At 57.0% G+C, this 27393-nt stretch overlaps 1 protein-coding gene and 1 pseudogene across 1 annotated transcript in view; one reads left to right on the forward strand and one right to left on the reverse strand.

Annotated features, from left to right (window-relative positions):
* The window catches only part of RAB11FIP5 (RAB11 family interacting protein 5), a 45680-nt gene extending 26447 nt beyond the window's left edge, over window positions 1–19233 (forward strand). The window contains exons 4-7 of the mRNA XM_030947383.1: window positions 5491–6683; window positions 6719–8162; window positions 14074–14257; window positions 15121–19233. Coding sequence (XP_030803243.1) covers window positions 5491–6683; window positions 6719–8162; window positions 14074–14257; window positions 15121–15330 — 3031 coding nt within the window. The 3' untranslated portion in view covers window positions 15331–19233. The remainder of the gene's footprint in view (window positions 1–5490; window positions 6684–6718; window positions 8163–14073; window positions 14258–15120) is intronic.
* A 389-nt stretch (window positions 19234–19622) lies between these two features.
* LOC115903430 lies at window positions 19623–20577 on the reverse strand (annotated as a pseudogene).
* Between the last annotated feature and the right edge of the window lie 6816 nt (window positions 20578–27393).

Below are 27393 nucleotides of genomic sequence, written 5' to 3' on the forward strand. Positions count from 1 at the left end.
GATGGAGCAGTAGGAAGATGGTGTTTGCTCTTTGGAGGCTGAATAAAAGCCTGGTTGGGGGTTGTTGCTTTGAATGTCAGTGGTTAAGGGCTGTGTGTAAGGAAGAAGCTCAGCAGGTTTATTTGAGGCAAAGCCTGGGGCTGAAACAATCCTTTACATGTTTCCAGGGTTTCCTCCAATGTTATCAGAGCTCTGCAGCTCCTGCTTCCTGCGGAGAATCCTGATGGTAAAACGGGGCTGCATCTTAGGCCTGGCAATAGGAGAAAGAGGAAATTCTGCTCTGTCCTATAAAAACAGAGGCACCAGTTCCATTTTCAGGTTCAAGCCCCTTCCCAGAGCCCGTACCCTTGGATCCAGCAGTGAGGCCAAACATTGACTCAGTTCCTCCCTGTTCCTCATGTGCTCCTAAAAATTGCCTTTGCTAAGGGCTGGGAATGGGAGCAGGGCTTGGGATGGCTGGAGCAGAGTCCTTGGCCAGGCTGGCAGTGCTGGCATGGAGCATGGAGCTTGTGGCAGCCCCTCCAAAGCCAGCAGGACCCCAGAGCAGAGCCTGGGAGGCTGCAGAGGTTGAGGAAGAGGGAGATGAAGGCCGTGATGTGAAAGCAGGGCGTGGTGGCTAACAGGGATGAATCCATGGGAGCCATCAGGTCACAGCTGTGGCACAGGGGTTGTGCAGCTCTGCCCCTGCCTTGGAGCAGCCCCAGGGATGGAGTGGGGTCAGTGTGAGGCTGGAAAATGGCTCTTGGTGCTGCTGAGCCTGCCCTTCCCAGGGCAGGATGGGACCCAGAGCTGGACTCAGCCCTGATGTGCTTTGCAACCATCCAGGAGAAGCACAGCCCCACTCCCACTCCTAAAAGTGGGAATTGGGGTTGAAGTTGGCATCTCCCTGGGTTCCTACTGCCCAGATTTCTCCCGTTTTTTAAATTCCTGTGGTTTTGAGGGCAAGTGTCTGTAAAGGAAGATCTGTCCATTTGCATGGGGATGATGGACAGGTGAGGCCCAAGGGAAGAGCAAAGTGGTTATTGCACAGATAATTATTATAGATCATTTATGGATTATTATAGGTGATTTATTATAGAGAAACCTAGTCCTTCTACCTCTGGAATTCCTATTTAAAACTCATTCCCTGACTCCTTCCCTCTGGTGTTCCCACCCTGTACAAAAATGTCCTGGGCTGCTGTTCCCACCTCTTCCCAACCCCTTCCTGCCCAATCCTGCTCCTGCCGGTGGGAGGAGGTTCCTGATCCCTGCCAGGTCTGGAGCTGCTGCAGGATGCTCCAGCCCCTCCATGCTGTGCTTTTCCACCCAGGGGAGCCCTGTCTGTGGGAAAACGGGGCCAAGAGCAGCTCGGGAGTGGCACCCCCGGGTCCAGCCCTCCTGGGGGATTTCCTTGGGCTGCAGCACAGCTCTGCCCTCAGCACAGCGGGGCTGGCTCCCTCCCTGCCCTTCCCTTGTGCTGCTTTCTGCTGCTGGTGCAGAGCCCTGCTCGGCCTGAGAGCCAGGCTGGGATCCGGAGGGAGAAATCTCCCTGCACTGAACAAGCTGTTTCCAATAGACTTTTTCCATCAGGGGGTTGCTCAGCAATATTTTATTTCCTTTTTTTTTATTGCTGCGAGGCTCAAAGGCGTCTGTGAAGTGCTGCCAAACAAATAAATGAGGGCAGGGAGGTACCCGAGATTTATTTTGGCTGGCGGAGCCGTGTGCTGGGAATGGGAGGGGAAGGAGGAGCAGCAGGAGGAGGAGGAGGAGGGTGAGTCAGCATTTCAGTGCTGCACAGAGCTGCTTCCATCAGACAAGTGTAGGTTTCCCTCTAGAGGAATCTGCCGTGCTCCACTCCTGCTTTCACCCAGCACTCCCAGCATCCTCCCTCAGGGGGGTGGGAAAGGGGATTTTGGGCTCAGGGTAAGGAATGGGGTGGAACAGGGACGTTCACCCCAAGGAATGGGGTCAGGCAGGGATGTCCATCCCAAGGAATGGGGGTGAACAGGGATGTCCATCCCAAGGAATGGGGTGGAACAGGGATGTCCATCCCAAGGAATGGGGTCAGAGGGATGTCCATCCCAAGGAATGGGGTGAACAGGGATGTCCATCCCAAGGAATAGGGTGGAACAGGGATGTCCATCCCAAGGAATGGGGTGAAGCAGGGATGTCCATCCCAAGGAATGGGGTGGAACAGGGATGTCCATCCCAAGGAATGGGGTGGAATGGTGACACTGCAATTTGAAATCCCAGTGGAAAGTCACAGGTTCTCAAACAGCCTCAGGTTGTGCCAGGGGAGGGTCAGGCTGGATATTGGGAAAATTTCTTCCTGAGGAAAATTTCTTCCAAAGGTTTGTCCAGCCCTGGCACAGCTGCCCAGGGCAGGGGTGGAGTTCCCATTCCTGGAGGGCTTTAAAAGCCCTGTGGATGTGACACTTGGGGACAGGGGTCGGTGGTGGCCTTGGCAGTGCTGAGGATGGTTGGACTTGATGGTCTTAGAGGGCTTTTCCAGTCTAAACATTCCATGATTCTTCTGTCTGGAATTTGCAGCCAAGAGCCCCTGACCAAACCCCAGTGGGTCCCAGCAGGAGTGGGGTTGAGAAGCAGAAAGGAAATTTCCACAGTGGAGCTGAAGGAGGAAATGAGAATCCAACAAAGATGGATTCAAGTTCTGTCTTTACATATTTAGCCAATATCAGCAGGTCCAGCACCCCATGAGCCCCATCAGGACTTTACAAGGGATGCAGGGACAGGACACAGGGAATGGCTCCCACTGGGAAAGGGGAGATTGGGCTGGCATCTTGGCAAGGAATTCCTGGCTGGGCTGGAATTCCCAGATTGGCTGGGGCTGCCCCTGGATCCCTGGCAGTGCCCAAGGCCGGGTTGGACACTGGGGCTTGGATCCACCTGGGACAGTGGGAGGTGTCCCTGCCATGGCAGGGTGGAATGGGATGATCCTTAAGGGCCCTTCCCACCCAAACCATTCCATGGTGACCTGGGGAATGAAGACAGGATCATCTCAGGGGTTTGAGGAGGCCTTGAAGCTGTTCCTGCACCTGTGCAGGTGGGGATTGGTGCAATTCCAGGTGCCTGGAATTGCTGCTCTGGCATCAGCCCCCCCTGAGGAGGGAACTTCACCCACTCAGCTTCTGGCAGCTGGCACGGTCGTTAGCAGCCAGTGCTCATTAATCAGTGCAGCTGATTAATGCTCTGCAGCCTTTTAGAGCTGGAGCCCAGCAGAGCTGGATCAGGCCCTGGCTGCTCTTACTCAGCACAAAGGATTGGATCTCAGTCTGGAGCAAAACATGGAAGCAGTGCCAGCAGGACAAGCAGAGGTGGGGCAGGGCTGTGTGCCCCTTGCAGCCACCCTGGGATCCTGGTGGTTGGACATCGTCACCTTCCCTTGTCACCTTCCCTTGTCACCTTCCCGCGTCACCTTCCCTTGTCACCTTCCCTTTCCAGCTGGGAAGGCAAATTTGCCATGGTTTGCCTTGTTAAAATCTGTTTGTGGATGTTGTGAACTCATCCAGCTGAGTGGTCAGGTACTGAGCAGCTGCTCCCCTCTTCTGGGGAGCTCAGGTTTGAGGGGGATTGGGGGAAAAGGTGCAACCCTCTGCTGATCTCCAGGCTGGCAATGCCAGATTGGGGAAAATGTCCAACCCTCTGCTGATCTCCAGGCTGGCAATGCCAGGAGAGGTTTCTCTCCAGAGAGTGGCTGCCACTCTGGGGTGCTTTGTGCCTCAGGGTCCATCAGCTTCTCCCAAAACTTCTGGAGACTGTGTGTGCTCACCCAGAGCTCAAAACCCCTGGGAGGACTGGGCTGCAGCTGTGGGGTTTGTTCCTGGCTGCTCCTGCCTGGGCCAAGCAGAAGAGGACACGGAGCAGGGTGGGGCTGTGGGGACCAGGCTGGGCACGGCCACCACGGCTGCTGTGTGACAGCAGGAGAGGGCACCCACGAGCTGTCTGTGCCCCAAAGCAGCTGCAGATCTCAGTCAGCATGAAGGGGTCCAGGCTTTTCTTTGGCCCTGGGTTGCCAGGTCCCTTCAGTGGTGTTCTGTGGGTGCTGGAGCAGAGCCAGCAGTGTTCCCTGCCCCCAGACTGGTACGGGGGACTTTGGTGGCATGGATGGCTTCAGTGGGCACCTTTCCAAGGAGCTGCTGAGAGCAGGATGTGGGAAGGGGCTGTGCAGCTGCCAGGAGTGGGAGCAGGGGGTGCCCATGGTGGGGACATCGCTCCTGGGCCAGGTGCTGCCAGCCCAACGCCCTCCCTGCTTTGGGACCGACCAGCTGTACCATCACCAGCACCAGCTCTTGCCTCAAGGTGGCATTTTGTGCTTTAAAATGTGTCTGAGGCGCTTGGTGGATGCACAATAACATGGAAATAGTTGTCCAAACAACTTTGTGATCCTGCAGTGCCACCTGCAATCCCTCCCAGCAGCTGGGCAGGGAGATCCCAGGGTGGAGCCCCAGGGCTGGACATACCCTGGGCACCTTGGCAAAGCAATTCATTTATTCCTTCCTCCTAAACCTTGGTGTGCCCAGAGCTGGCTGATCCATGCCCATGTTCCTCCCCAGCCAAGAGAGGAGCTCTCTGGTGCAGGAGGCATCAATCCCCTGGGATCTGTTATGGGGCAGGGCCAGGTGCGCTGTCCTGGGGATGGGATTGCTCCTCCCAAGGGTGAGGCAAGGGCCCAGAGGAGGGAGCGTGGCAGTCAGAGCACCAGGTGGATGTGGGGTGTCCACACCACACCCCCCTTTGTGATGTGAAAACCTCTGAGCCTGGTGAGCCTCCTCAGGGTGGTGACTCCACATTGCTGCAGTTGTTCCCAGAGGAACAACTGCAATCAGTGAAATCCCACAGAAAGGTCCCTCAGTCCTGCTTGAGCAGGCAGCAGGGTGCTGTCAGCTCACCTTGGGATCCCCCTGGGGTTTCAGGCATCTCAGGCAGAAGTGATGTGACAAGGGACATGTGGGAGGTGGGCCAGAGTCCAGAGTGGGGACAGGGCCCTGTCCTGGCCATGTGTTCCCTCCTGCTGGGCTCTGGTCCCTCAGCCCTGTCCCTCCCTCCCGTGCCAGCGTGAGCTCTGTGTGTGCTCCCATGCTGGTCATGCTGGCAAACCAGCGAGGAGGCACTGGGATGAACTGGGAAAGGCTCCTCTGCACTGGTTCAGGTGACCCTGACCCAGGAGCCCAGGCTGCTCCTGGTGCTCCACATGCCCCGGGTGCCACCAGCACCGGGACAAACTCACCTTGGGCTGCAGGAGGTGGGGAAACCTCTGTGGCTCCTGGGCAGAAGGGGAATGTGGAGGAGTGTCCTGGGAGCAGGGCTGCCCCTCCCTGGGTGTCGTGCATGCCCCTTCCACGCCGTGACTCCATAATCATTGCTGTGCCTAACAAGAGCCAGGCATGGATCGGTCATTGCGCTGCTTGGAGCGTCTGTGGTGTGTGTGGTGTGTGCTTCCAGCCCTGTCACAGCATTAACCAGGAGGACTGTTCTGTCTTCCCTCCACAGCCTGGAAGTGTCTCCTCAGGTAGAAACCAGCTCAGATGCTCCTTCTCATTGTGCTCCCCGCTCCCCTGCCCCGTGCCCCGCTGCCCTTGCCGCTAGCATGCCGAGCTCTAACCTCCCTCCCGCCCCTGGAGACAGACAGGCCGGATGCTTGGCCCCCACCAACCCATTCCTCAACTCCCTGCAGAGCAATCCCTTCTTTGAGGAGCTCCTCGCTGACCAGGTACTAAATTCTCCTTCACCTACTCACTTTCTCTCTAGTTTCCCGCCTGGGCCGCGTGCTGCACCCGAGGTCGCTGGGAGCTTTTATTCCTCTGAGGATTGCAGTCCCTCTGGCTCCCCAAGGCACACAGAGCCCCAGAGGGAGTCTCCAGCCCAGAGCGTTGGTGTCCCCGTGCCAGAAACCAGTCCCCCAGCACCGGGAGAGCTCCCTCCGGCCGACACCGACACCGAGCCCGCCGTCCCCCCGCTGCCCTCGGAGTGGGACGATACCTTCGATGCCTTTGCCACCAGCAGGCTCAAACCTGAGCGGAACAAGGAGAACTTCTTTGCCTCGGTGGCAGCAGAGGGTATGGCTTTCATCGATGACCCCAGAGCCAGCCCGCCAGAGAGCCCAGCGGGGCCGCCCTGCCAGAAGGGCTCCCAAGCGTTCGAAAAGGCGGCTGAAATCCCTGCAGCTCTCCGCTCCTGGACAAATTTCTCCGCTTTAGACGTGGGGGCCAACCTGGTGAGCACCACCCAGGAGGCCACGGTGATCGAGGACGTGCTGAGCCCCGTGTCCGCGGGCTCCATGGCCAGGAGGAGGAAAAGCAGCACGCCCATGGTCTGGACAGCCGCCTTTGCCTCGGGCAACCCCGGGGACAAAGAGGCATCGACAGCACTGAGCACTGAAAATAGCGCAAGGGAGGAGGGGGACAGCGGTGAGGAGGAGTCCTGCAGCACGGGGACGAACGGCTGGATGACCATAGCCACGGAGAGCGCCGCCGAGCCCTCAGAGAGCGCCGGGGAGCGCACGGCTCCCCCGGGCCCCTTCGGCCCGCGCCCGCCCTTCCTGGGCGAGGGCACCTTTGAAGCCCAGAGCTCGTCCCGTGCCACCACCACCACCACCTGTGTGCTGCCCAGGAGCTCCTTCCCCCCCGAGCCGGCCCCCGAGGCCCCGCCCGGCAGCACCGTGCTGGCGGCCGTGCCGTTCGCGGGTGCCGGGGAACGCGGCGGGCCGGAGGTTCCCGAGGCGGGCGCGCGGGGAGGGCGCCCGTGGACATCCGCAGCTCGGTGTTCCGGCTGCAGGCCAGCATGCGGCTGCAGGCCAGCGAGGGCCTGCTGCACTTCAGCTCCGACATCCGCGAGGCGCGTGGTGCTGGCGCCGTGGGCAGGGCCTCAGGGCCGGCCGGAGCTGCCGCCCGGCCCGGCGGGCCGCCCCCCAAACCCCCCCGGCGGTTCGCGGCCGCGGGCCCTGTGGGGGACGGCGAGGACGAGGAGCCTGGTGGCATCCAGCGAGGCAAGCAGGAGCCATGGGAAGAGTCAGAGGGCCCAGGAGCAGAGATGGGATTGCCGAGGAGCCGTGCGAGCAGCGAGCCCTCCGTGCCGGCGCCTCCCAGCCTGCCCGCACCGGGAGCGGCCGCCGCTGAAGCCGGGAGAGAGTTCGCAGCGTCTGAGGGTGCCAGAGCTGCTGCTGTGGACCCAGCAGGTGGCTTGGAGGCAGGAGCCAGCCAGCTGGGGACAGGGGACACCTCTGTGGGGGAGCACCAATCAGAGATGAACGAGGCAGAGGTGGCCGAGCGGTTTGAGACTTGCACATCCAACTTCTCCCTGGATGGACTGGACCGGTCGGGTGCTGAGGAGAGCTGGAGCCAGCCCCGTTTATCCCCTCAGGGGGCCACAGACAGTGCCAAGTGGGAAACGGCCTCCAAGCAGGAGCTGTTCCCTGAGGAGCTCCGTATTTCCGGAGTAAACGCACCTTCCAAGCTAGACCTGGGCCAGCCGAGCAGCTGGACAGCTCTGGGAGAGCAGGAGGCGGCTGGGCATCCACACCCGCAGCCCCAAAGGTCAGAACACAGGCAGAGGCCATGCCAGCTGGAGCTGGCATGCCAGGATGGCGAGGGGCGAGCAGGAGAGCAGCCCAAGCCCCGTGCCCCTCCCCAGCAGGCAGAGCAGGGCAGGACCCCCGCCAGCGAGGAGCCCGAGGGGCGCTGGGCAGAGAGCAGCATAGACTTCAAGAAAGCCGATTTCTGGAAGCCAGATAGGGCAGAGAGGCACACACAGGGAGCTTCAGCCCTGAGAAACCCCTTCACCCTGGCGCTGAGCCCCAGTTCCCCGAGCAACCCCTTCGTGGAGAAGCCCCCAGCCCCTGTCCCTGTCCAAGCTGTGCTGCCCGAAAAGCTTGAGCAGGGCGACTTCAGCTTCCGCAGCCCGCAGGAGGAACCCCCCGGGCACGGCTTGCAGCCCACTAACGCTACCCCCCTGCATGTCAGCCAGCCCCTGGCCTTCTCCACCCCTTTCCCCGCGGCTGCCACTAACCCCGAGCCGTGTGGCCGCCCCAGGCCCCCCGGGGTCCCCGCCCGCCGCGCCGCCGCCCGGCCCTGCCCGTGCCCGCAGCCCGGGGAAGCTTCGGCGCTCCTGGTTCTGCCCAGGGAGACACGGCCGGCTGAGAAGCCCCTTGGCCAGCAGACGACCAGGTGAGCACTGCGGGGAAGGCGAAGGGCGTGTGTGTGTGGGAGAGGTGAGCCCTGGCCCCTCCTGCTGCTGGCCCCCTCTGCTGCTGGCAGGGCTGCGCCCAGCTGGGCCGGCTCCGAGGAAGCTGCTCCGCGCCTGCTGCAGCTCCTGTTCCCTCACTTCCCCTGGTCCCAGAGGGCCCAGCCCGAGCTGCTGGGAGCCTTGGCTCTCTGGGATGCTGGGGAGAGTGGCCGCTGGTGTCTGGTGTGGCCAGGGCAAAGGGTTCCATGCACCCCAGCTGGAAATCCAGAGCTGCACCCACATTGCACCCAGTGCTGATTTTAGCTCCATCATCCCCCCTGTGCTTGCAGAGGAAATGCCTTTCCCGTGCCTGCCAGGAGAGCTTGTGGCTGTTTGTGCTCTCCTGAGCTCCCTCATGGCATGTGCACGGCTGCTGCCCCTGCCCTTGCCATCCATCCAGCTTTGGCTGCTTTCCTCCCAGGTGCCCATTGGGTACTGAAAACCTTCTGTCCATAGCCAAAAAAAAGAGTTTTTTCACCAGGGCGAAATGTCCCTCTGCCCTCCCTCCTGCAGAGATGCCCATTGGTGATGAACCACCTGGGATTTAGCCTTGAGGCTGATGGGAATGGGAAGGGTGGAAAGAAGGGGCTGTTCCTCCTCCCAGGTCAATCCTGGGTCTGTACAAATGCCACAAAGCAAAGCTGGTGAGTTCAGGGCATGGAGTCTTGCTCTGTGTCCTTCAGTTCATCTCATTTTCCTGGTTCTCCTGGGCTCTGCCTGCCCAGGGGATTTACCGAGCTCCAGCAGGGATTTATTGATCAGCCTCATCACTGATCATGAGGCAAATGGAGCTTCCTGGGGGCACCAAAGTGGTAAAATCCCACCTGCCCCAAGAGCAAGATTGGTTGTGGCCCTGGGGAGAGGAAAGGAGGGAGGATGGGACCAGCAGAACTCACTGAGCTCCAGTCCTTCCACCAGGGGATCCCTCTCTGGGTTGAGCATGAGGTGCAAAGTGATCTCAGGAGCAAAGACAGCATCTGGCTGGGTCTGTCAGATGATGTTTTTTCTTCTTATTTAAGCCAGACCCTCCAATCATTTTTAATTGGATTATTCATCCACCAGCAGATAGCCTTCTCCAAAACTTGCAGGGCTGCTGCCCAGAAACGTGGATTTTGTTATGTTTCATGGAAAGAGAAGTGTCCTGCGGTCCCAAGGGGATCACTGAGGCAGTGAGGGAAGCACAGGGGTCTCTGTGTTGGTGGCACCTGCTCGTGGCCATCCCCAGCCTTGCCTGTGCATCCATCCAGGCCTGGCTGGCTCCTGGGATGGAATGGGCTGGGATCCAAGAGCTGCATATCCTGGATATCAGTGCTGGCTTCTGTTGTGACACGAGGCCAGGAGCTCCTGGGCGTCCCTGCTCGGGTTCCTCCAGCACCTTTTGGATCCTTGCTGTGACTGAGGAACCTCTGAAGAGCTCCTGAGGCCTCGGGGAAGGCTCTGAGGCTCTGAACTGCGTTATAGCACTGGGGAGATGTGAGAACTGTCCCAGGTGAGGGATCTTTTCCCAATCCCCATGGCCATGCTTCCCTTCCCAGGATCATCTCCTTTTGGAATCGCCAGAGACACACAGATGAGGAGAAGATGGTAGGAAAAAGGTGGAAGGAAAAAGGAAATACTTCAGACTTGGAATGGGCGTTGAGCCTTGGCTGGAACAAAAAGGGTGAAGGGGAGAGGGTACCTGGTGTGGGATGGTGAGAGTTTGGGGTGAGGGGCTTCAGTGCCTCCTCAAGAGAGCTGGAAATGCGCAGTGGGGTCCCATGGCCCTTCCCAAGTGGCCAGAGGCTCTCTGGTCATCTTGTGTGGCTGCTGGGGCAGGGGAGCATCAGCTGCAGCTCCCAGGTGTGTGGAGGGCCCTTTGCTGCTCCTGGGGATAGGGCAGGATGGTGCCTCCACTGCTGGGGATGTGTCACATCCCGGGGACAGGAGGGACCCCAAGGACAGCCTGGGAGCTCCACTGCCTGGAGGAGCCGGCAGCTGTGCAGCTCCTGCTCCACTGGAATCCAGCAGCTGTGCAGCTCCTGGCCTTTGGAAAGCAGCTGTGCAGCTCCTGCTCCACTGGAATCCAGCAGCTGTGCAGCTCCTGGCCTTTCCTTGGAATCCAGCAGCTGTGCAGCTCCTGCTCCACTGGAATCCAGCAGCTGTGCAGCTCCTGGCCTTTCCTTGGAATCCAGCAGCTGTGCAGCTCCTGCTCCTCCCTTGGAATCCAGCAGCTGTGCAGCTCCTGACCTTCACTGGAATCCAGCAGCTGTGCAGCTCCTGCTCCTCCATTGGAACCCAGCAGCTGTGCAGCTCCTGCTGCATTGGATGTGGGGCTGGCCCAGCATCCTGTGGCATGTGCAGGTGACAGGACTGGGGGTGTCACGGGTACCAAGGTGGTGGCACAGGCTGTGCCTCCCTCGTGTCAAGAATGCAGAGGATGCTGTGTTCTGAAAATGAGGTGTCAGGTTAGGTCACCCCATCTTGGTGATCCTCGTGGAGCCCCTGGAGCTGGGAGCGTGGCTTGGCCCACCCAGGGCAGGCCTGGAGAGCTGATCCCAAGCCCAGCCATTCCCCCTCCTCCTCTGGACCCTTGCTCCATGGAGGGCTGGCCCTTGGGTGCTGTGTGGTGCTCCAGGCACAGCTGCTGGGCCATGGGAGAGGGATTCCCTTGGATTCCTTCTCTGGGTGAGGAGCATTTTGATGAGCATTTAAAGGCTGCCTTGGGGAGCTGCTGAGGGAAATGCAGCCGGGTTTTCCCTGTGCTCTGCAGTGACCTTGGGAGCACCAGTGAAACCTGGGACAGGGCAAGGCTGGCTCAGAGAGGGGGACAGGGCTGGGCTAGTGTCACCCTGAGATGTTCCACCTTGGCCTTAAGGTCCATCATAGCTCAGATCCACTTGGCATGCAGTTCTGGGTTAGGAGCTGGTGAGCAGCTGGTTCCACGCTCCAGTTGATGTTCATGGACCAGGAGAGGAAAGTGGTCCAGCTTCTTGGCAGGTCCACCAGACCTTCAGACCTGGTGTGAGGTGTGAAGCTCCCCTGGAGGACCTGGTGCCACCATCCCAGGACAAACAGCTCAAGGAATGTCTCCAGCTCTTGGATCCTCCCAGAGACATGGAGCAGGCAGAGCCCTGCATGCAACACCCTCAGTGGGAAGCAGTAGGATAAAGAATTCTTCTCAAAAGCCCCTTTTCCAGCCCTGCAGCAGCGGCTGTTCCCACTGGCCATGGGGCTGGCAGCTGCCTGTCACCACCCCTGGGTGGGGATATCTCCCTGTTCCAAACACATGCAAGCATTCCCACTGGCTTCCAGGGCAGCTCGGTCCCAGGGAGGTTCCCAGCCACGCTCTGGCTGTAGCCTCTGTGCTGGCTGTGGGGGTGCACAAGGTGACAGTGACATTTGGGGCTCAGCCCTGGCTGGATGAGCAGCCCTGGTGGCTCCCCCAGCCCTCTGTCCTGCAGTGTCCTGGTGGTTGTAGCTTCAGGTTCAGTCCAGTGGGCAGTGCTGAGCGTCGTGTGCACAACAGCAGCTCCTGCAGCCCCTGGCACTGTCAGAGGCTCCCCCTTAGGGCTCTGGGATCCCTCTCCATCCTTTCCAGCTGCCCAGGAGTGCTGGGCTCTGTCCTTGTGCCTGGACAGCTCTCCCAAGGGATCAGAGAATCACAGAGTGTGCTGAGCTGGGAGAGACCCTCTAGAGTCATCCATCCAGCCCTGGCCCTGCTCAGAGACCCCAAAATCCCACCCTGGGCATCCCTGGAGCGCTGTCCCAACACTCCTGGAGCTCTGGCAGCCTCAGGGCTGTGCCCATTCCCTGGGGAGCCTGGGCAGTGCCAGCACCTTCTGGGGATGAACCTTTCCTGATCTCCAGCCTGACCTGCCCTGGCCCAGCTCCAGCTGTTCCCTGGTCCTGTCCCTGGTCACCAGAGGGAAGAGATCAGAGCTGCCCTGTGCTATCCCTTGGGAGGAGCTGATCCTTTGGCTTGTTGGAGCAGGTTGGTGGCTGCCACTGCTGTCCCCTCCCAGCACAGGGACAGTAGGAGGCATCATCGTGGTTGAAGAGGATTTCCACATCCTTGGTATGTCCTGATCCCATCACCATGGCCGAGGCATGAGGACACGGCACCGCTGGGACACACAGCTGGTGGGACTGTCACCTGTGAGAGGCTTTGCAGAGCTCCCAGGTGGAGGCTTGGATGTTTCCATCCCCATGGATGGAAGTTTGGGTGTTTCCATCCCAGTGGATGGACGTTTGGATGTGTCCGTCCCAATGGATGGACGTTTGGATGTTTCCATCCCAATGGATGGATGTTTGGATGTTTCCATCCCCATGGATGGAAGTTTGGATGTTTCCGTCCCAATGGATGGACGTTTGGATGTTTCCATCTCAAAGATGGATGTTTGGATGTTTCCATCCCCATGGACGGAAGTTTGGGTGTTTCCATCCCTGTGGATGGGAATTTGGATGTTTCCATCCCAATGGATGGATGTTTGGATGTTTCCATCCCGAGGATGGACGTTTGGATGTTTCCATCCCCATGGATAGATGTTTGGATGTTTCCATCCCAATGGATGGATATTTGGATGTTTCCATCCCGAGGATGGACGTTTGGATGTTTCCATCCCGAGGATGGATGTTTGGATGTTTCCATCCCGAGGATGGACGTTTGGATGTTTCCATCCCCATGGATAGATGTTTGGATGTTTCCATCCCCATGGATGGACATTTGGATGTTTCCATCCCAATGGATGGATATTTGGATGTTTCCATCCCGAGGATGGATGTTTGGTTGTTTCCATCCCCATGGATGGACGTTTGGATGTTTCCATCCCCATGGATGGATATTTGGATGTTTCCATCCCAATGGATGGATATTTGGATGTTTCCATCCCGAGGATGGACGTTTGGATGTTTCCATCCCAATGGATGGATATTTGGATGTTTCCATCCCGATGGATGGATGTTTGGATGTTTCCATCTCAGTGGACAGATATTTCGATGTTTCCATCCCAATGCATGGATGTTTGGATGTTTCCATCCCAGTGGATGGATGTTTGGATGTTTCCATCCCCATGGATAGATGTTCGGATGTTTCCATCCCCATGGATAGATGTTTGGATGTTTCCATCCCAAGGATGGACGTTTGGATGTTTCCATCCCAAGGATGGATGTTTGGATGTTTCCATCCCAAGGATGGATGTTTGGATGTTTCCATCCCAATGGATGGATGTTTGGATGTTTCCATCTCCGTGGACAGATATTTGGATGTTTCCATCCCAAGGATAGTGCACAGCTGTGCCTGCTCCTTGCAGGGAGGGAGCATCAGGTCACTTCTCTTTCCATCACGCTGAGAAGGAACTGGACTTTGTTCAAGCCCAGAAAGAACTTTTGGGTGAAAAGTGAGGCAAAAATAAATGAAAATCTAATTCCCCCTTAACTGGCTCCTCACCCTCCCATTGGCCTTGTGGAGGGGGACAAATTCTGTGGTGGCTTTCAGGCAGGTGACATTCAGCTCTTGGGCTGGAGCATCAGTGGTGACCCCAGAGTAATCTGGAGGTCCCTGGGCAGCAAAAAGCTGCTCTGGGCAGTGGGTGCAGCAGGCTCTGATCACCCTGGAGCTGCATTTGAGCCCCTGGCAGGCGGGAGTTGTGACCCACAGCATTCCCAGTGAGGTTGGGCAGTGCAGGTGTGGGCTCCAGGATCTCAGCCTAACACGTGTGCTGGGGCTCCTTATCTCCTGTGTGGGTGGGAGCAGCTCCAGGGGCTCTGCCCTGCCCTGCTGGCTCTCCTGTGGCACAGACAGGTGGTGCCATCCCTGTACAGTCCCAGGGACAGGAGCCCTGGGGGTGCTGACCGTGCCACCCTTGTTGCCCACAGCCCCCACCCCGTGAAGCCCCTGAGTGCAGTGCAGGAGGGCTCCAGCGAGAGGAAGCAGCAGCCCAGGGCCAGCCTGGGCTCGGCGCTGAGCAATGGCCTGGAGAGGCTGAAGACAGTGACCACGAGCAGCGTCCAGCCCCTGGCCCCGGCCTCCCAACAGGACAAAACCGACCCCAAGGTAAAGGTAGGAGGCTGTGCCGCACCTGCTCCAGGTGTGCTGCTCCAGGGCCTGCCCTGGGGTGGGTGAGGGTCCAGGTCTGGGGCTGCTTCTCTTCTCCCATGGGCTCTGCACCTCCTCACCCCATTGTTCTCCCATCACCTGCTTTGCTTTGGGGGTGGTGTTGTGCAGTGTGTGAGTGAATCCCTGCTTGTAGAAACATGGAATGGGTTGGGTTGGGTTGGGTTGGGTTGGGTTGAGTTGGGTTGGGCTGGGTTGGGTTGGGTTGGGAGGGACCTTAAATCCCACCCAGTGCCACCCCTGCCATGGGCAGGGACACCTCCCACTGCCCCAGGCTGCTCCAAGCCCCATCCAACCTGGTCTCCACAAGGTGTGGAAGGTGGGAGGTGTAGTGGCTGCCTGACTGATACTCTGAAGGGTTGCTAATCCTGGCAGGGGGAAGGTCCTTCCTGGAGCTTTGCTGACCTGGATATACTCCAAACCCTGCTGTGCTGGGGCCAGCAAAGCACCTGTGGCACCTCTGAGGACACAGAGGGTGTTCTGAGGGTGACCCCTCCATCCCTTTGTCCACTCCCACTCCGTCTGCCTCCCCAATGTCACATGGAAAATGCTGCTGGGATTCACCTGATTGAAGGACAAGCACAACCCTGCGGGTCTCTGCACCCTGTGGGTGCTGCAGGGAGTTCAGCTGGTGCTTTATGAGCAGCACACGCGGTCTCTGTGGGTCCCCTGTGCTGCCCCTGCCTCTCCACTTTGGAAAGACAGACATGGAAAGTAGGAGTGCACTGGCTGTTACTGCATCCTGCCAACATGACCAGGAGCAGAGGTTTTAATCCCAGTCCCTGAATGTCCCTCTTGCCTCCCAGCAGGACCCTGGCCAGCTGGACCAGTCAGCCAAGTATTACCACCTGACCCACGACGAGCTGATCCAGCTGCTGCTGCAGAAGGAGGGCGAGCTGAGCAAGAAGGAGGAGCACATCCACGAGCTGGAGAACTACATTGACCAGCTGCTGGTGCGCATCATGGAGCAGTCCCCCACGCTGCTGCAGATCCCTCTGGGGGGAGGCCAGGCCCCCTGAGCCTGCCCAGGGCAGCAGCACCCGGCAGAGCTGTGCCCCCTGAGCCTGCCCAGGGCAGCAGCACCCGGCAGAGCTGTGCCCCCTGAGCCTGCCCAGGGCAGCAGCACCGGCAGAGCTGTGCCCCAGTAACCACGACGCTGCCAACACCCCTGCACCCCCTCCTCTCGCCCGAGACCTCCCATGGCTTCTGCTCCCAGAGTTAGCAGGAAGGGTTGGCTGCTCCTTCCCAGCCCAAGCTTAGCCCAGCTCGGCTCCAGGGAGCTGTAGGGTGGTGGGCTGCCAGCACCCTATGGGGAGGAGCAGAGCCCTCCCCACCAGACAGGCGCCTCCCTGGGTTCCTGTCACTGTGACCAAGTGCCACCTCCTGGGCACTCCTCCTGCCAGAGCTTTAAGTGACCCCTGGACATCTGAGAGCTGGAAACCATCTCCTCGTGACTTCATCCTGCTGCTGCTCCTGTGCCCACACTCCTCCTCTCTCCCCTGAGGGTGGTGTCCCCTGGCTGGTGCTGGGCTGGTGGGTGACACTGGGGACACTGAGACCCCCTGAGGCTCCCCCAGCACGTTCCTGAGCAGAGCCTGTGGGACGCCCCTTCCCCTCCTGCCCCAGTTACCCCAGTGAAGGGTGAAGAGCCAACCCCAGTTTGTGCCACTCCCTCACCACACTTGTGGGAGATGCTCCACAAAGGGACAGTGCCGGGCCTGGGTGGTGTCAGAGCCTGGCTGGGCCACGCTGGCTCTGTCACAGCACCAGTGCCAGGCTGACACTGCCTGGGTCCTCATGGCTGGCTGGAAATATGGCAAAGGGAGCATGGGATGGTGCCCCAGCAGTGCTGCAGGAGATCCTCTGCAGACCCCCACCCAGCAGGGGCTGCTGTGCCCTGGAGGGACCAATGAGTGCAGAATCCACACTGAATTTCCACTCAGTATTCCCAGGAATGGCTGCTCACAGCTGCCCTGCCCTGCCTCTGCCTTGTCTGTCCAGCACAGCCAGAAAACACCCCCAGAGCAAGGCCTGGGGGGTCTGACCCCTCTGCAGGGCCCCTGCGGGGTCAGGCACCCCAAACCCTCCTGGCACAGCCCAGAATTCCCAAATCCTGGCAGGGCAGTGCCAGGCTGGGATGGGCTCTCCAGGGCAGTGCCCACCCTGCTGCCCTGATCACATCCACACCCTGGGATGGGCTGTCCAGGGCAGTGCCCAGCCTCAGGGGCAGCTCTGTCCCCTGCTGACCCCTGAGTGACCACCCAAAGGTGGAGCAGCATGAGACCACGACTGTTTTCTTTGTTCCAGTTGTAAACTTGTCTGTTGCAATTTTCATCAAATTCAGTATATCATCTCTTTTGGCGTGCCAATTCCCCTTTTTGTTTCCAATTTTGAAGTAAAGTTATGTTTGAAGTAAAATTATGTAAAGTAAGCTGGCTAAGGCTGCAGGAACCCCCTTGAAGGCCTGAGGGGATTCCAGCCCATATTCAGTGTCCACAGTTAAGGAACACTCCCTGGGGCAGCACTTTGGGATGGAGTGAGGATGAAGAAGATGTAGGACTGGTGTAATTGCACCAGTTTGGAGGGGTATCATTTTTGTTAAATGGGGTTGCATCTTTCCTATGGGTAGACCTGATAAATTCAAGGTGGGTCAAGTGTTGGTTGGGAGGTTGATATTGAAATTGAACACAATAATGAGCTTTGGAGGACCCTAACAGCTCTAATTCCTGGAATTTCTCTGGTGCTCAAGGCAGGGTCTTGGTTTACCCATCCCAAGCATCTACCAGATTGTGTTTCTTATCTGTTTGTGGGTATTCATTTGCTGCTAAAGGAATCCTCCCAGGCAGATTGACAGAGGGCTGTCCATGCTGCCCATGGACAGGCAGAGATTGTCCTGCTGTGAAGTCTTGGCCAGTGTGACCCAGATGTCCTGGCTGGGCTGAGGGACAATCCATGCACCAGCTGATGGAAAGGTGAGGAGCATCCAAAATCCTGTCTGGAGCAGTTGGGGATTCCTGCCGCTGGAGACATGGCAGGATACCTGGGGATGAGTTGATCTGTGAGTTTGAAAAAATGGATTTTAGACTTACATGACTTTAACAGCTCCTCAGACCTTCCCATCTGATCCCCTCAGTTTTTACTGAGTAGAAAAGGGGAAGGAAAAGAGAAGGGGATAACAGTGCAACAAACTAGAGAGGGGTAGCAGTAAAACCATCCAAAGAGGGGTAACAAAGCAAAATAATGAGCAAATGAAACTCAACAGAGAGTCTTTCAGAGCAGTGCAGAGTCAACTTCTGTGACAAACATCTGTGTTTACATTCCTTTTCCTTCTCCTCCACACCCACCTGAGCTTGATCCCTTTGCAGTCTCTGAGGTTCAGGGGGAGTGTCTCTGGGTGCTGCATTTGGCAGTTTGATGTACAGCTTGACATTCCTGCCTGGAATCTGCCTTGGGCCAGATCCTGTAGACATGCAAGCACAGCCTCTGCCCTAAGTAATTAATTTAAATGGGCCCATTATTTGTTTGGACTGGGGGTCTTTGATCAGCACAGGGGGTTTCTCTGTGAGCTGGGATCTGTGCATGTTGGAGAGGTGCGTGACAGTGGAAGGGTTTGGCTCCATGAATGAATTTTCAAGAAAATTGATGACATAAAGAGCCTTACATAATCTTTCTACATTCAGTAGTGTTTCAACTCCCCCATGCTGCTGATCAAGGACTCTCTTGAGTGTACAGTGAGCCCTCTCTACAATAGATTGCCCTGTTGGTGAGTGGGGTATGCCATTGGTGTGTTTCACCCCCACATTGACCTGGGAACTGTTTGAAATTTTTGGAGGTGTAAGCAGGACTGTTATGTGTTTGGAGAATGCCTAGGGTGGGAAACGCTAGGAGAAAATGTTGGATGACATCTTTTGTCTTTTCTCCTGCATGGGCTGATGCAAACACTGCCCCAGAGAACGTATCTATGGAATGAAGGCATTAAGGGCCAAAAGCAGCTCAGAGTTCTTGTTATACCATTTTCCTCTAGCCCCCATGGGGAGCCCTACATATTCAATATCTCCCACATTAGTCAGGTGTTGTATTTGTGAATGAGTTTTTGTTTCCCAAAAGGTGCATAATGTGTGACATCTGTTTGCCAAAGCTGTAAACTTTCGAGGCCTCAGGGGTTAACCCTGGCCCTCACAGAGGGCAAAGCAAACTCCTGGCAACTGGGCCAGGAGCCCACGATTGCTCTTGCCCGTTCTTTTATGATTCTGACAAGGGCTGGCACATTTTGGTGAAAAAACTGATGGCTCAATTTAGCCTGATTGAAAATGCGGTCTGCACTGCCATGGCTAAAATATCTGCCCCCCAGTTGCCTTCTGTAGCTGGTCCTGGGAGGTCAGTGTGTGACCTCAGGTGCATAATGTGGTATGGTTGCTCTCAGTGGGAGAGGAGGTGTATGGAATTTGAGAGCAAGCCTTACAAATCTAGATTTGGCACTTCCTTTAGCAAGGGATGTTCTGCTGTCTCAGCTATTCCAGCAACATAGGCCAAATCAGTGACTAAATTTAAGGGTTGTTTGAATTTCTCAAAGGCTCTGACAACGGCTGCTAATTCTGCAATTTGTGGGGATCCTTGAACAATCTGAGCATCAGACTCCCACTCTTGAGTGTCAGGATTCTTCCACGTCATAACTGACTCGTGGGATCCCCCTGAACCATCAGTAAATACAGTCTATGCCTTTGGAGGAGTTCTACTTTTTAATGAATTTGGGACCAAATTAAAGCAAGCATTAAGCAGTTTATGTTTTGGTAGGTGGAGGAGATTTGGCCTGGGTAGCTGTCCAGAGCGAACTGGAGATGTTCACTGGTTTGGTACAAAGGTTCTAAACTGTTTAATGTCATAAAGTCCTTTTTTTTTTTGTTTTTGGGGTTTTTTTGGTTGGTGGTTTTTTTTTTTTGTTTTGGTTTGGTTTTTTGGGGTTTTTTTGGTGGGTTTTTTTTGCGGTTTTTTTGGGGTTTTTTTTGTTTTGTTTTTGTTTTGTTTTGTTTTGCTTTGTTGATTTTTTGGGTTTTTTGGGGTTTTTTTCTGCCAGATCCCATTTATTCTAGAGTTGTGGCTGCTGAAGCCCAGCAGGCACAGAACAGCAGGGAGAGGTTTGTCCCCAAGCTCCTGGGGACATCTAGGGGGCTAGTGGTGGCAGGACAGCCCTGTGCCTGCAGTGAGGGGCTGGAGGAGCCCCCCAGTCTGTGCAAAGGTGGGATCTGCTCCGTGTGGGGCTCCAGGAGCAGCAGGGATTGGGGACAGCCCCGTCCCTGCCCTGTCCCCACCCTCAGTCGCTGGTGCTGTCCTCGCTGTCCGAGTAGGCTCCCAGCAAACCCAGTGAGGACGTGGCTGCTGCTGCTGCTGGAAGGGAGCTGGTGGTGGCCGTGGTGCCTCGGGTCTCCAGCCCCTTATCCAGGGCAGGATCTGCCTTCTCCTTCCTGCAGGCCACCAGCCCGGCCAGCTGGGCCCTGGTGCTGAGCTTGCCCCTGCTGCGCTCCCAGCTCTCCATCCTCGGCCTCTTGCTCTGGGGATCCTCCTGCAGGATGGCCCTGGGTTTTGTTCGGGTTGTGGGATTTGGACAGTGTTTTGCTGGTTCCTCGTCAGAGTCAGAATCCATGAGGAGCCGGCGGTTCTGGGCCTGTTCCAACATGGCCTTCATCTCCTGCTCATCTTCCTCCTGCTCCTTGCGCCTCTGCTCCTCCTCCACCTCCTTGTGCTGCTTCAGCATGGCCTCAAAATCCACGTTGGCCTGGCGCTGGTTGAGCTCCTTCAGCTCCTGCAGGTTCTCCAGGACGTCCATCTCCAGCTTGGAGTCCTTGGTTCTGTTCTCCAGGACCTTCATGGGATTGTTGAGCTCCTCCTCTTCCCTCTCCTTCTGCATCCTCTTCTCCTCCTCCTCCAGGAGCTTCTGTGCCTGGAAGTTCCTGGTGGCGCCGTGCTCCATGGCGTAATCCGTGTTCTGGGGGTCTGTCTTGAAGGTGATCTCAGCCAGGCAGCGCGGGCACCTGATGTAGAAGCGGAAGATGGGCAGCCCCAGGTAGGCCTCGTTCTGCACCGTCTCCTTGCGGGCGTTGAACTTCTTGCCCTTGTAGATGTACTCCCCACACGTCCTGCACCTCATGTTGAAGGGGGCCATGAGCCTCACCACGTACTGCCGGTCCTTCGGGAGCCTCAGCTTGGGGATTTTGGCAGGATCGAAGTCTGGGGGGTAATACTTGTTCAGCACTTTCCGTTCCGACATGGCCGCGGCTCCTCCCGCTCCCCAGAGCTACCCCCGCGCCGCTCACCCCGCGCTGGGCCCCGCTCTGGAGCAGCCTGGGGTGCAGATGGCGTGGAAGCTGCTGCCTGATTCCCAAGAAGGGTCTTGCCTTGGTTTGAAAAGCCAGCTGTCTGCTAAGGAAGGCAGGAGCCTCCCCCGAAATGGAAAATGTAAACAGGGGTGGTTCTGCTGGAGCAGGGATCCTGCACAAGGGGGGAGTTTTCCTCTGAAGCTCCAGGGCTGCTGTAGATGAGCCTGGGCTCCTCTGGGAATGCAGGGCAGCAGAAAGCTGCTCCTCTGGGAATGCAGTGGGTAAAGGCTGCTGTGCTGTTCCAAACCTCAGGTTATATCCAGGTAGGAATGCTTGGCTCCTCCCCATCTCCCAATGGGATGATGGAATTTTATCAGTGTGACTCACTGGCCCATCGACAGAAAATAATTAATAATTAATGGCCCATTAACAGGATATTTCCCAGAGCGAGGATTGGTTGTGGGAGAGATAAACTGCTCAATTAACAGAAGATAACTGCCCCACCTCTGACAGATGGGAACAGAACACACAACTAAATCTTTCAATTTAGAACACATCTGTGGAAAAGCTGCTTGGGTCGGAATTCAGGCAAAGCGGTCAAGTCCACACAGCACACTCACCACAGCCAGCTCAGCTCACTGAGGCAAGAAGGGCCTTTTGTAGGATAAATTCCAGCCAGGTTTGTTCCAGCAGGCTGAAGGGAAATCAGGGACAAAAGACCAGCCCATGTGCTCTGGGTCAGCAGGCAGTGCTGAGGGCACAGGGGTGGCACTGTGCCCTTTGTCCTGCCCTACAGGGAAAACAGGGCAGGCACCAGGGATGCCACAGCCAGTGAGGAAACAGGGAAAGGAGAAACCACGAGAATTTGGGACATGTGGGGAAGGAAGCTGGGAGGATCAGTGTTGTGAGGCTCCACGGGGAAGTCTTCTCTTTCAGCCTAGCTGGGGAAATCTCTGTGGTAGATCTTGCCAGGCTGAAGCCTGGAGGTTTCAAAGGATTCCACACCTGATTTACCTCCCTGAACTGGAGCTACTGCGGAAGGGGATAGGAAGGATGTTGTTCCCTCCCTCATGCTGCCAGGATTTTGGCTGGAGAAGGTGGCCGTGCAGGCAGAGGGGCAGTTGGAGTGCGATTTCAACATGAAAGGCATCTTCTCCCTCTTCTCTACCTCCCAAAGTCACTGTGTTCTTTTAAACCCTCCCTGCTCTTCTCTTCACTTGCCCCCATGTAGACCATGCCTTTGAAGAACAGTGCCTTTTGCCACAGGCCAGTAGCAATTTCCTGCCCCAAAAAAGCTCTGCAACCCAGTTCTCCATCCCACACAACCTGCCTGGGGCTGGTTCCTCCTCTGTTTTCCTTCTCACCCAAGCAAAGGGAGTTCATTGTCACCCAGGGACAGCAGAGCCTCCCCACCCCTGTGCAGGTGCCCTGGCTCCTTCAGGAGTTCTGCACAGCAGCTCAGGAGAGCTGGGGCAGAGATCAGGAGCTGACACAGCAGGCAAGGGCTGGCTGAGTATTCCAAGTTAAAATACAGCGTGAGACAGGCAGAACTGGGTCAGGAGGAAAGGAGCTCTGTCCTGTCCAAGCCTTGGACCCCTGCTCGAGGAGGAGGAGGAGGAGGAAGATGTGTTCCCGGGAAGAACAGCAGCCATGAACCTCCCACTCCTTCCTGCCTCTCCTCTCCTGGGAAATACCTGAGTTTTGCACTGCTCCAGCTGCTCCTGCTGTGTTTCTGCTCCTCCTCCCTCTGTGTGTCTGGCGTGGGATGGGGGTGTCCAAGGGAAGTGTTTCTCACACTTCAGAAAGTGCCAGGAACCTCTGTGCCTGTAGGGTCAGATCCCGTGCCCTGGCAGCCCGAGCCCTCTCTGGGTGCCCAGCTGTGCCCAGCTGTGCCCAGCTGTGCCCCGTGAGCAGCCAGGGAGGAGCTGTGGGCGCTGGGAGTGCAGCCCTGGGAGTGCAGCAGGCAATGGGTGCTGGGCAGAGGGAGAGGAATTCCTCAGTGGGCATTCACGGGGGAGCTGCAGGGCCAACATCTCCCACGGGGGCCAGGGCCGCTCTCTGCTCCCAGCCTCACAAACACCCTGCCCTTGGCCCCGTGCCCCTGCAGGGACGGCTCTTGCTGCTCCCCACACAAGTGCCAATGTTTACATGGATCCCACGGCCCTCCCTCCCACCTCTCCCTCCCCTCCGTCGTGTCTCACCGCCTCCCTCAGCCCCCTCTGCCTTAGTCAGCTCTGCCTTGTTTTGCTCCAAAAGCCTCAACGTTTTGCACTTGAATAGAAAAAGTTACTCTCAGAGCTCAGCAGGCTGGACCAGGTGTGCAGCCCTGCCAGCAATAGGTGCTTCCTCATCTCCTGTTTGCAGCAATACCTGTTCTGTTCAAGCAATACCCGCTCTGTTCCCTCACCTCCTGTTTGCAGCAATACCTGTCCTGTTCCCAGCAATACCTGCTCTGTTCCCTCACCTCCTGTTTGCAGCAATACCTGTTCTGTTCCCCCATCTCCTGTTCCCAGCAATACCTGTCCTGTTTGCAGCAATACCTGTTTTGTTCCCAGCAATACCTGTTCTGTTCCCTCACCTCCTGTTCCCAGCAATACCTGTTTTGTTCCCAGCAATACCTGTTCTGTTCCCTCACCTCCTGTTCCCAGCAATACCTGTTTTGTTCCCAGCAATACCTGTTCTGTTCCCCCATCTCCTGTTCCCTCCCTTCTTGCCTTTCCAGCAGCAGGTGCTTTGCCATCTCCTGCCTTTCCAGCAATAGGTGCTTCCACATTTCTTGCCTTTCTAGCAATACCTGTTCTGTTCCCTCACCTCTTGCCTTTCCAGCAATACCTGCTCCTTCCATCTCCTGCCTTTACAAGAAAACTGTTCCCTCATCTGCTGCTTTTCTGGCAATTCCTGTTCTATTCCCTCATCTCCTGCCTTTCCAGCAATACCTGTTCCTCCTTTCCTACCTTTCCAGCAGCAGGTGCTTCCACATTTCCTGCCTTTCTAGCAATACCTGCTCTGTTCCCTCACCTCCAGCCCTTCCAGCAATGGGTGCTTCCATAGCTCCCATTTCCAAGCAATACCTGCTCTCTCCATCTCCTGCTTTTCCAGCAATAGGTGTTTCCATACCTCTTGCCTTTCTAGCAATACCTGTTCTGCTCCCTCACCTCCTGCCCTTGCAGCAATGGGTGCTCCCATATCTCTCCCCTTTCCAGCAGTGCCTGTTCTGTTCCCCCATCTCCAGCCTTTCCAGCAATACCTGTTCCCTCACCTCATGCATTTCCAGCAATGGGTGCTCCCATATCTTCTCCCTTTCCAGCAATACCTGCTCCTTCCATCTCCTGCCTTTCCGATAATATGTGTTCCCTCATTTCCAGCCTTTCCAGCAATTCTTGTTCTGTTCCTTCATCTCCTGTTTCCAGCAATACCTGTTCCTCCTCTCCTGCCTTTCCAGCAATGGGTGCTTCCATACCTCTTGCCTTTCTAGCACTACCTGTTCTGTTCCCTCATCTCCTGCCCTTGCAGCAATGTGTGCTCCCATATCTCCTGCCTTTCCAGCAGTACCTGTTCCCTCATCTCCTGCCTTTCCAGCAGTACCTGCTCCTTCCATCCCCTGCCTTTCCAAGAACACGTGTTCCCTCATCTGCTGCCTTTCCAGCAATGGGTGCTTCCGTAGCTCCCATTTCCAAGCAATATCCTTTCCTTCCATCTCCTGCCTTTCCAGGAATACTCATTCCTCATCTCCTGCCTTTCCAGCAATGGGTGCTTCCACACTTCTTGCCTTTCTAGCAATACCTGTTATGTTACCTCATCTCCTGCCTTTCCAGAAATTCCTGTTCTGTTCCCTCATCTCCCGTTTCCAGCAATACCTGTTCCCTCCTCTCCTGCCTTTCCAACAATAGGTGATTCCACACGTCTTGCCTTTGCAGCAATACCTGTTCCATTCCCCCATCTCCTGCCTTTCCAGCAATCCCTGCTCCCCATCTCCCGTTTCCAGCAATCCCTGCTCCCCATTTCCCATTTCCAGCAATCCCTGCTCCCCATTTCCCATTTCCAGCAATCCCTGCTCCCCCATCTCCCGTTTCCAGCAATCCCTGCTCCCCATGTCCCATTTCCAGCAATCCCTGCTCCCCATTTCCCATTTCCAGCAATCCCTGCTCCCCCATCTCCCGTTTCCAGCAATCCCTGCTCCCCATCTCCCATTTCCAACAATCCCTGCTCCCCCACATCCCATTTCCAGCAATCCCTGCTCCCCATCTCCCATTTCCAGCAATCCCTGCCCCCCATGTCCCATTTCCAGCAGTCCCTGCTCCCCCATGTCCCATTTCCAGCAATCCCTGCTCCCCCATGTCCCATTTCCAGCAGTCCCTGCTCCCCATTTCCCATTTCCAGCAATCCCTGCCCCCATTTCCCATTTCCAGCAGTCCCTGCTCCCCCATGTCCCATTTCCAGCAATCCCTGCTCCCCATTTCCCATTTCCAGCAGTCCCTGTTCCCCCATGTCCCATTTCCAGCAATCCCTGCTCCCCCACATCCCATTTCCAGCAATCCCTGCTCCCCATGTCCCATTTCCAGCAGTCCCTGCTCCCCATCTCCCATTTCCAGCAATCCCTGCTCCCCATGTCCCATTTCCAGCAGTCCCTGCTCCCCATCTCCCATTTCCAGCAGTCCCTGCTCCCCATCTCCCATTTCCAGCAATCCCTGCTCCCCATGTCCCATTTCCAGCAATCCCTGCTCCCCATTTCCCATTTCCAGCAGTCCCTGCCCCTCCCAGCTGCAGGAGCCCGGGTGTGCAGGGCTCCCCGGGTGCTGCAGGAGTGTGGAGCAGCGATGGATGCTCCGTGTCTGTCCCCCAGTGTTCGGCAGGTCCCTCCCTGTGCTCGGGGAAGGTCCTACAGATGCTCCTGTCTCTGTTCTCTGTTTTCCCCCACTCTGGGTGAGGATTTGGGGTTCCCCCCTCAGCACACAGGTTTTGTTCTGCGCACAAGAGCAGCACGGCAGCGCTGCAGTGGGGTCTGTGGTGCTGGTGTTGAACCTCCACCTTCCCCAGGGAATGGTTCTGAGGGCATAAATGCTTCCCCAGAGAGGGAGGGGATGAGGAAGAGACCTGGGGAAGTGTTCTCAAGTTGCCCATCTGGGATTTATCTCTGTGCTCAGTGAGTGAATCTCCCATTTAGTGATTTATTTGGGGTCCCAGGGGCAGGAGCAGCGTTCCTGCTCTGTGTCCCTGAGCTCTGTCCCTCTGTGCTGGGCCCAGCACACCCCCAGGGTTTCCTGGGCCAGCAGCAGCCTCTCCCTGTTCCGTTTCCAACCCAGCCATAACAGCCCTGTGGTTTTGCCTTTCTCCTGGAGTTTGTTTCCCCACTCTTGAGCTGTTCCGCAGGGCTGCAGCAGGGTGCCAGCCCTCAGCTGGGTTTGCTTCTCCAGAGCTTCGGCCAATTGCTTTTCCCCTTGCCTGGTCCTCCTGGCCTCGTGTGGGCCAGGAGAGCCACCAAGGCTTGTCCTCAAACTGGAACAGACCTGAGAGATGTGGATTCTCCAGTGTGATGTAGACTCAGCCTTGTCTGGAGGGAGCCCCAGTTTGGGGTAAAAAACCTGGAAAAGCATCCCCAGGTGGGAGAGGTGTTGGGGTTTGGAGTTGTTGGTTTCCCTCTCTTCACGTCTGCAGGAAGTGGGTTCTGTGTGTCTCATGTTGTAAGAGTTGCAACTAATGTTTATAAAGAGCTTGTTATTTACGTTTTGAGCACTTTAAAAAAAAATAAAAGTTGTTCAAGCTGTTCCTAGACACTTCTGATTCATTGACAACAGCGTCTGTGCTGACGGCGCCTGGACACCGAGTGACATTTCTGTTTGTCTGCTGCACGAGGAGGAGGGGGGAGGGGAGGGGAGGAGGAGGGGAGGAGGGGAGGAGGAGGGGTCCAATCTCGAGGAGCTTCTCGAGGCCGGGAGCAGGCGAGGCTGTGGGGAAGAGAAGCGGAGGGCCCGAAAGGGGGAGGAGGAGGAGGGTGTCAACAGCGGTTTGCATCCCTGACATTTGGTGCTGTTGTGGGAATGCGACCTGAGTTCACCCAATTGGTCCGGGAGGTGTGGGGACGTGAGGGGTTAGGGAAGTTTGTGGTAGGTGCCCGAGCACAGGGAAGGGAAGGGAAGGGAAAAGGGGAAGGGAAGGGAAGGGAAGGGAAGGGAAGGGAAGGGAAGGGAAGGGAAGGGAAGGGAAGGGAAGGGAAGGGAAGGGAAGGGAAGGAAAGGAAAGGGAAGGGAAGGAAAGGAAAGGAAAGGAAAGGAAAGGAAAGGAAAGGAAAGGAAAGGAAAGGAAAGGAAAGGAAAGGAAAGGAAAGGAAAGGAAAGGAAAGGAAAGGAAAGGAAAGGAAAGGAAAGGAAAGGAAAGGAAAGGAAAGAAGGAGCTCCTGTTCCCCCACGTTTCCCCACTGAGCCCTTTTCCTGCCCAGCTCCTTCTCTCCATTCCAGCCCTTTCCCTGAAGAGCCTGAGCTGCCCTCAGCCCCCAGCAATGGCCCTGCTGCTCCCCCAGAGGAGCTCCCCCAGCTCTAACCTGGTTCATTTCCCTGCAGCGGGAGGGATGGAGGCCCTGGGGAGCTGGGCATGTCTGGGGGTCCCAGGAACCCGGGGGCTCAGCAGGGAGATGCTGGGGCTGGGCTGGGTCCCCGTGAAAGGGGATCCAGGCCGGGGCAGTCCCGGGGGAGCTGGGCTCTGCGGCTGGGCAAAGCGAGGATTGAAACCCAAATTCCTGCTGAGCCCTCCTGGAGCACAGACCAGCCCCAG

Source organism: Camarhynchus parvulus, chromosome 4, assembly GCF_901933205.1.
Source record: "Camarhynchus parvulus chromosome 4, STF_HiC, whole genome shotgun sequence".
NCBI classification, from domain to species: Eukaryota; Metazoa; Chordata; class Aves; order Passeriformes; family Thraupidae; genus Camarhynchus; species Camarhynchus parvulus.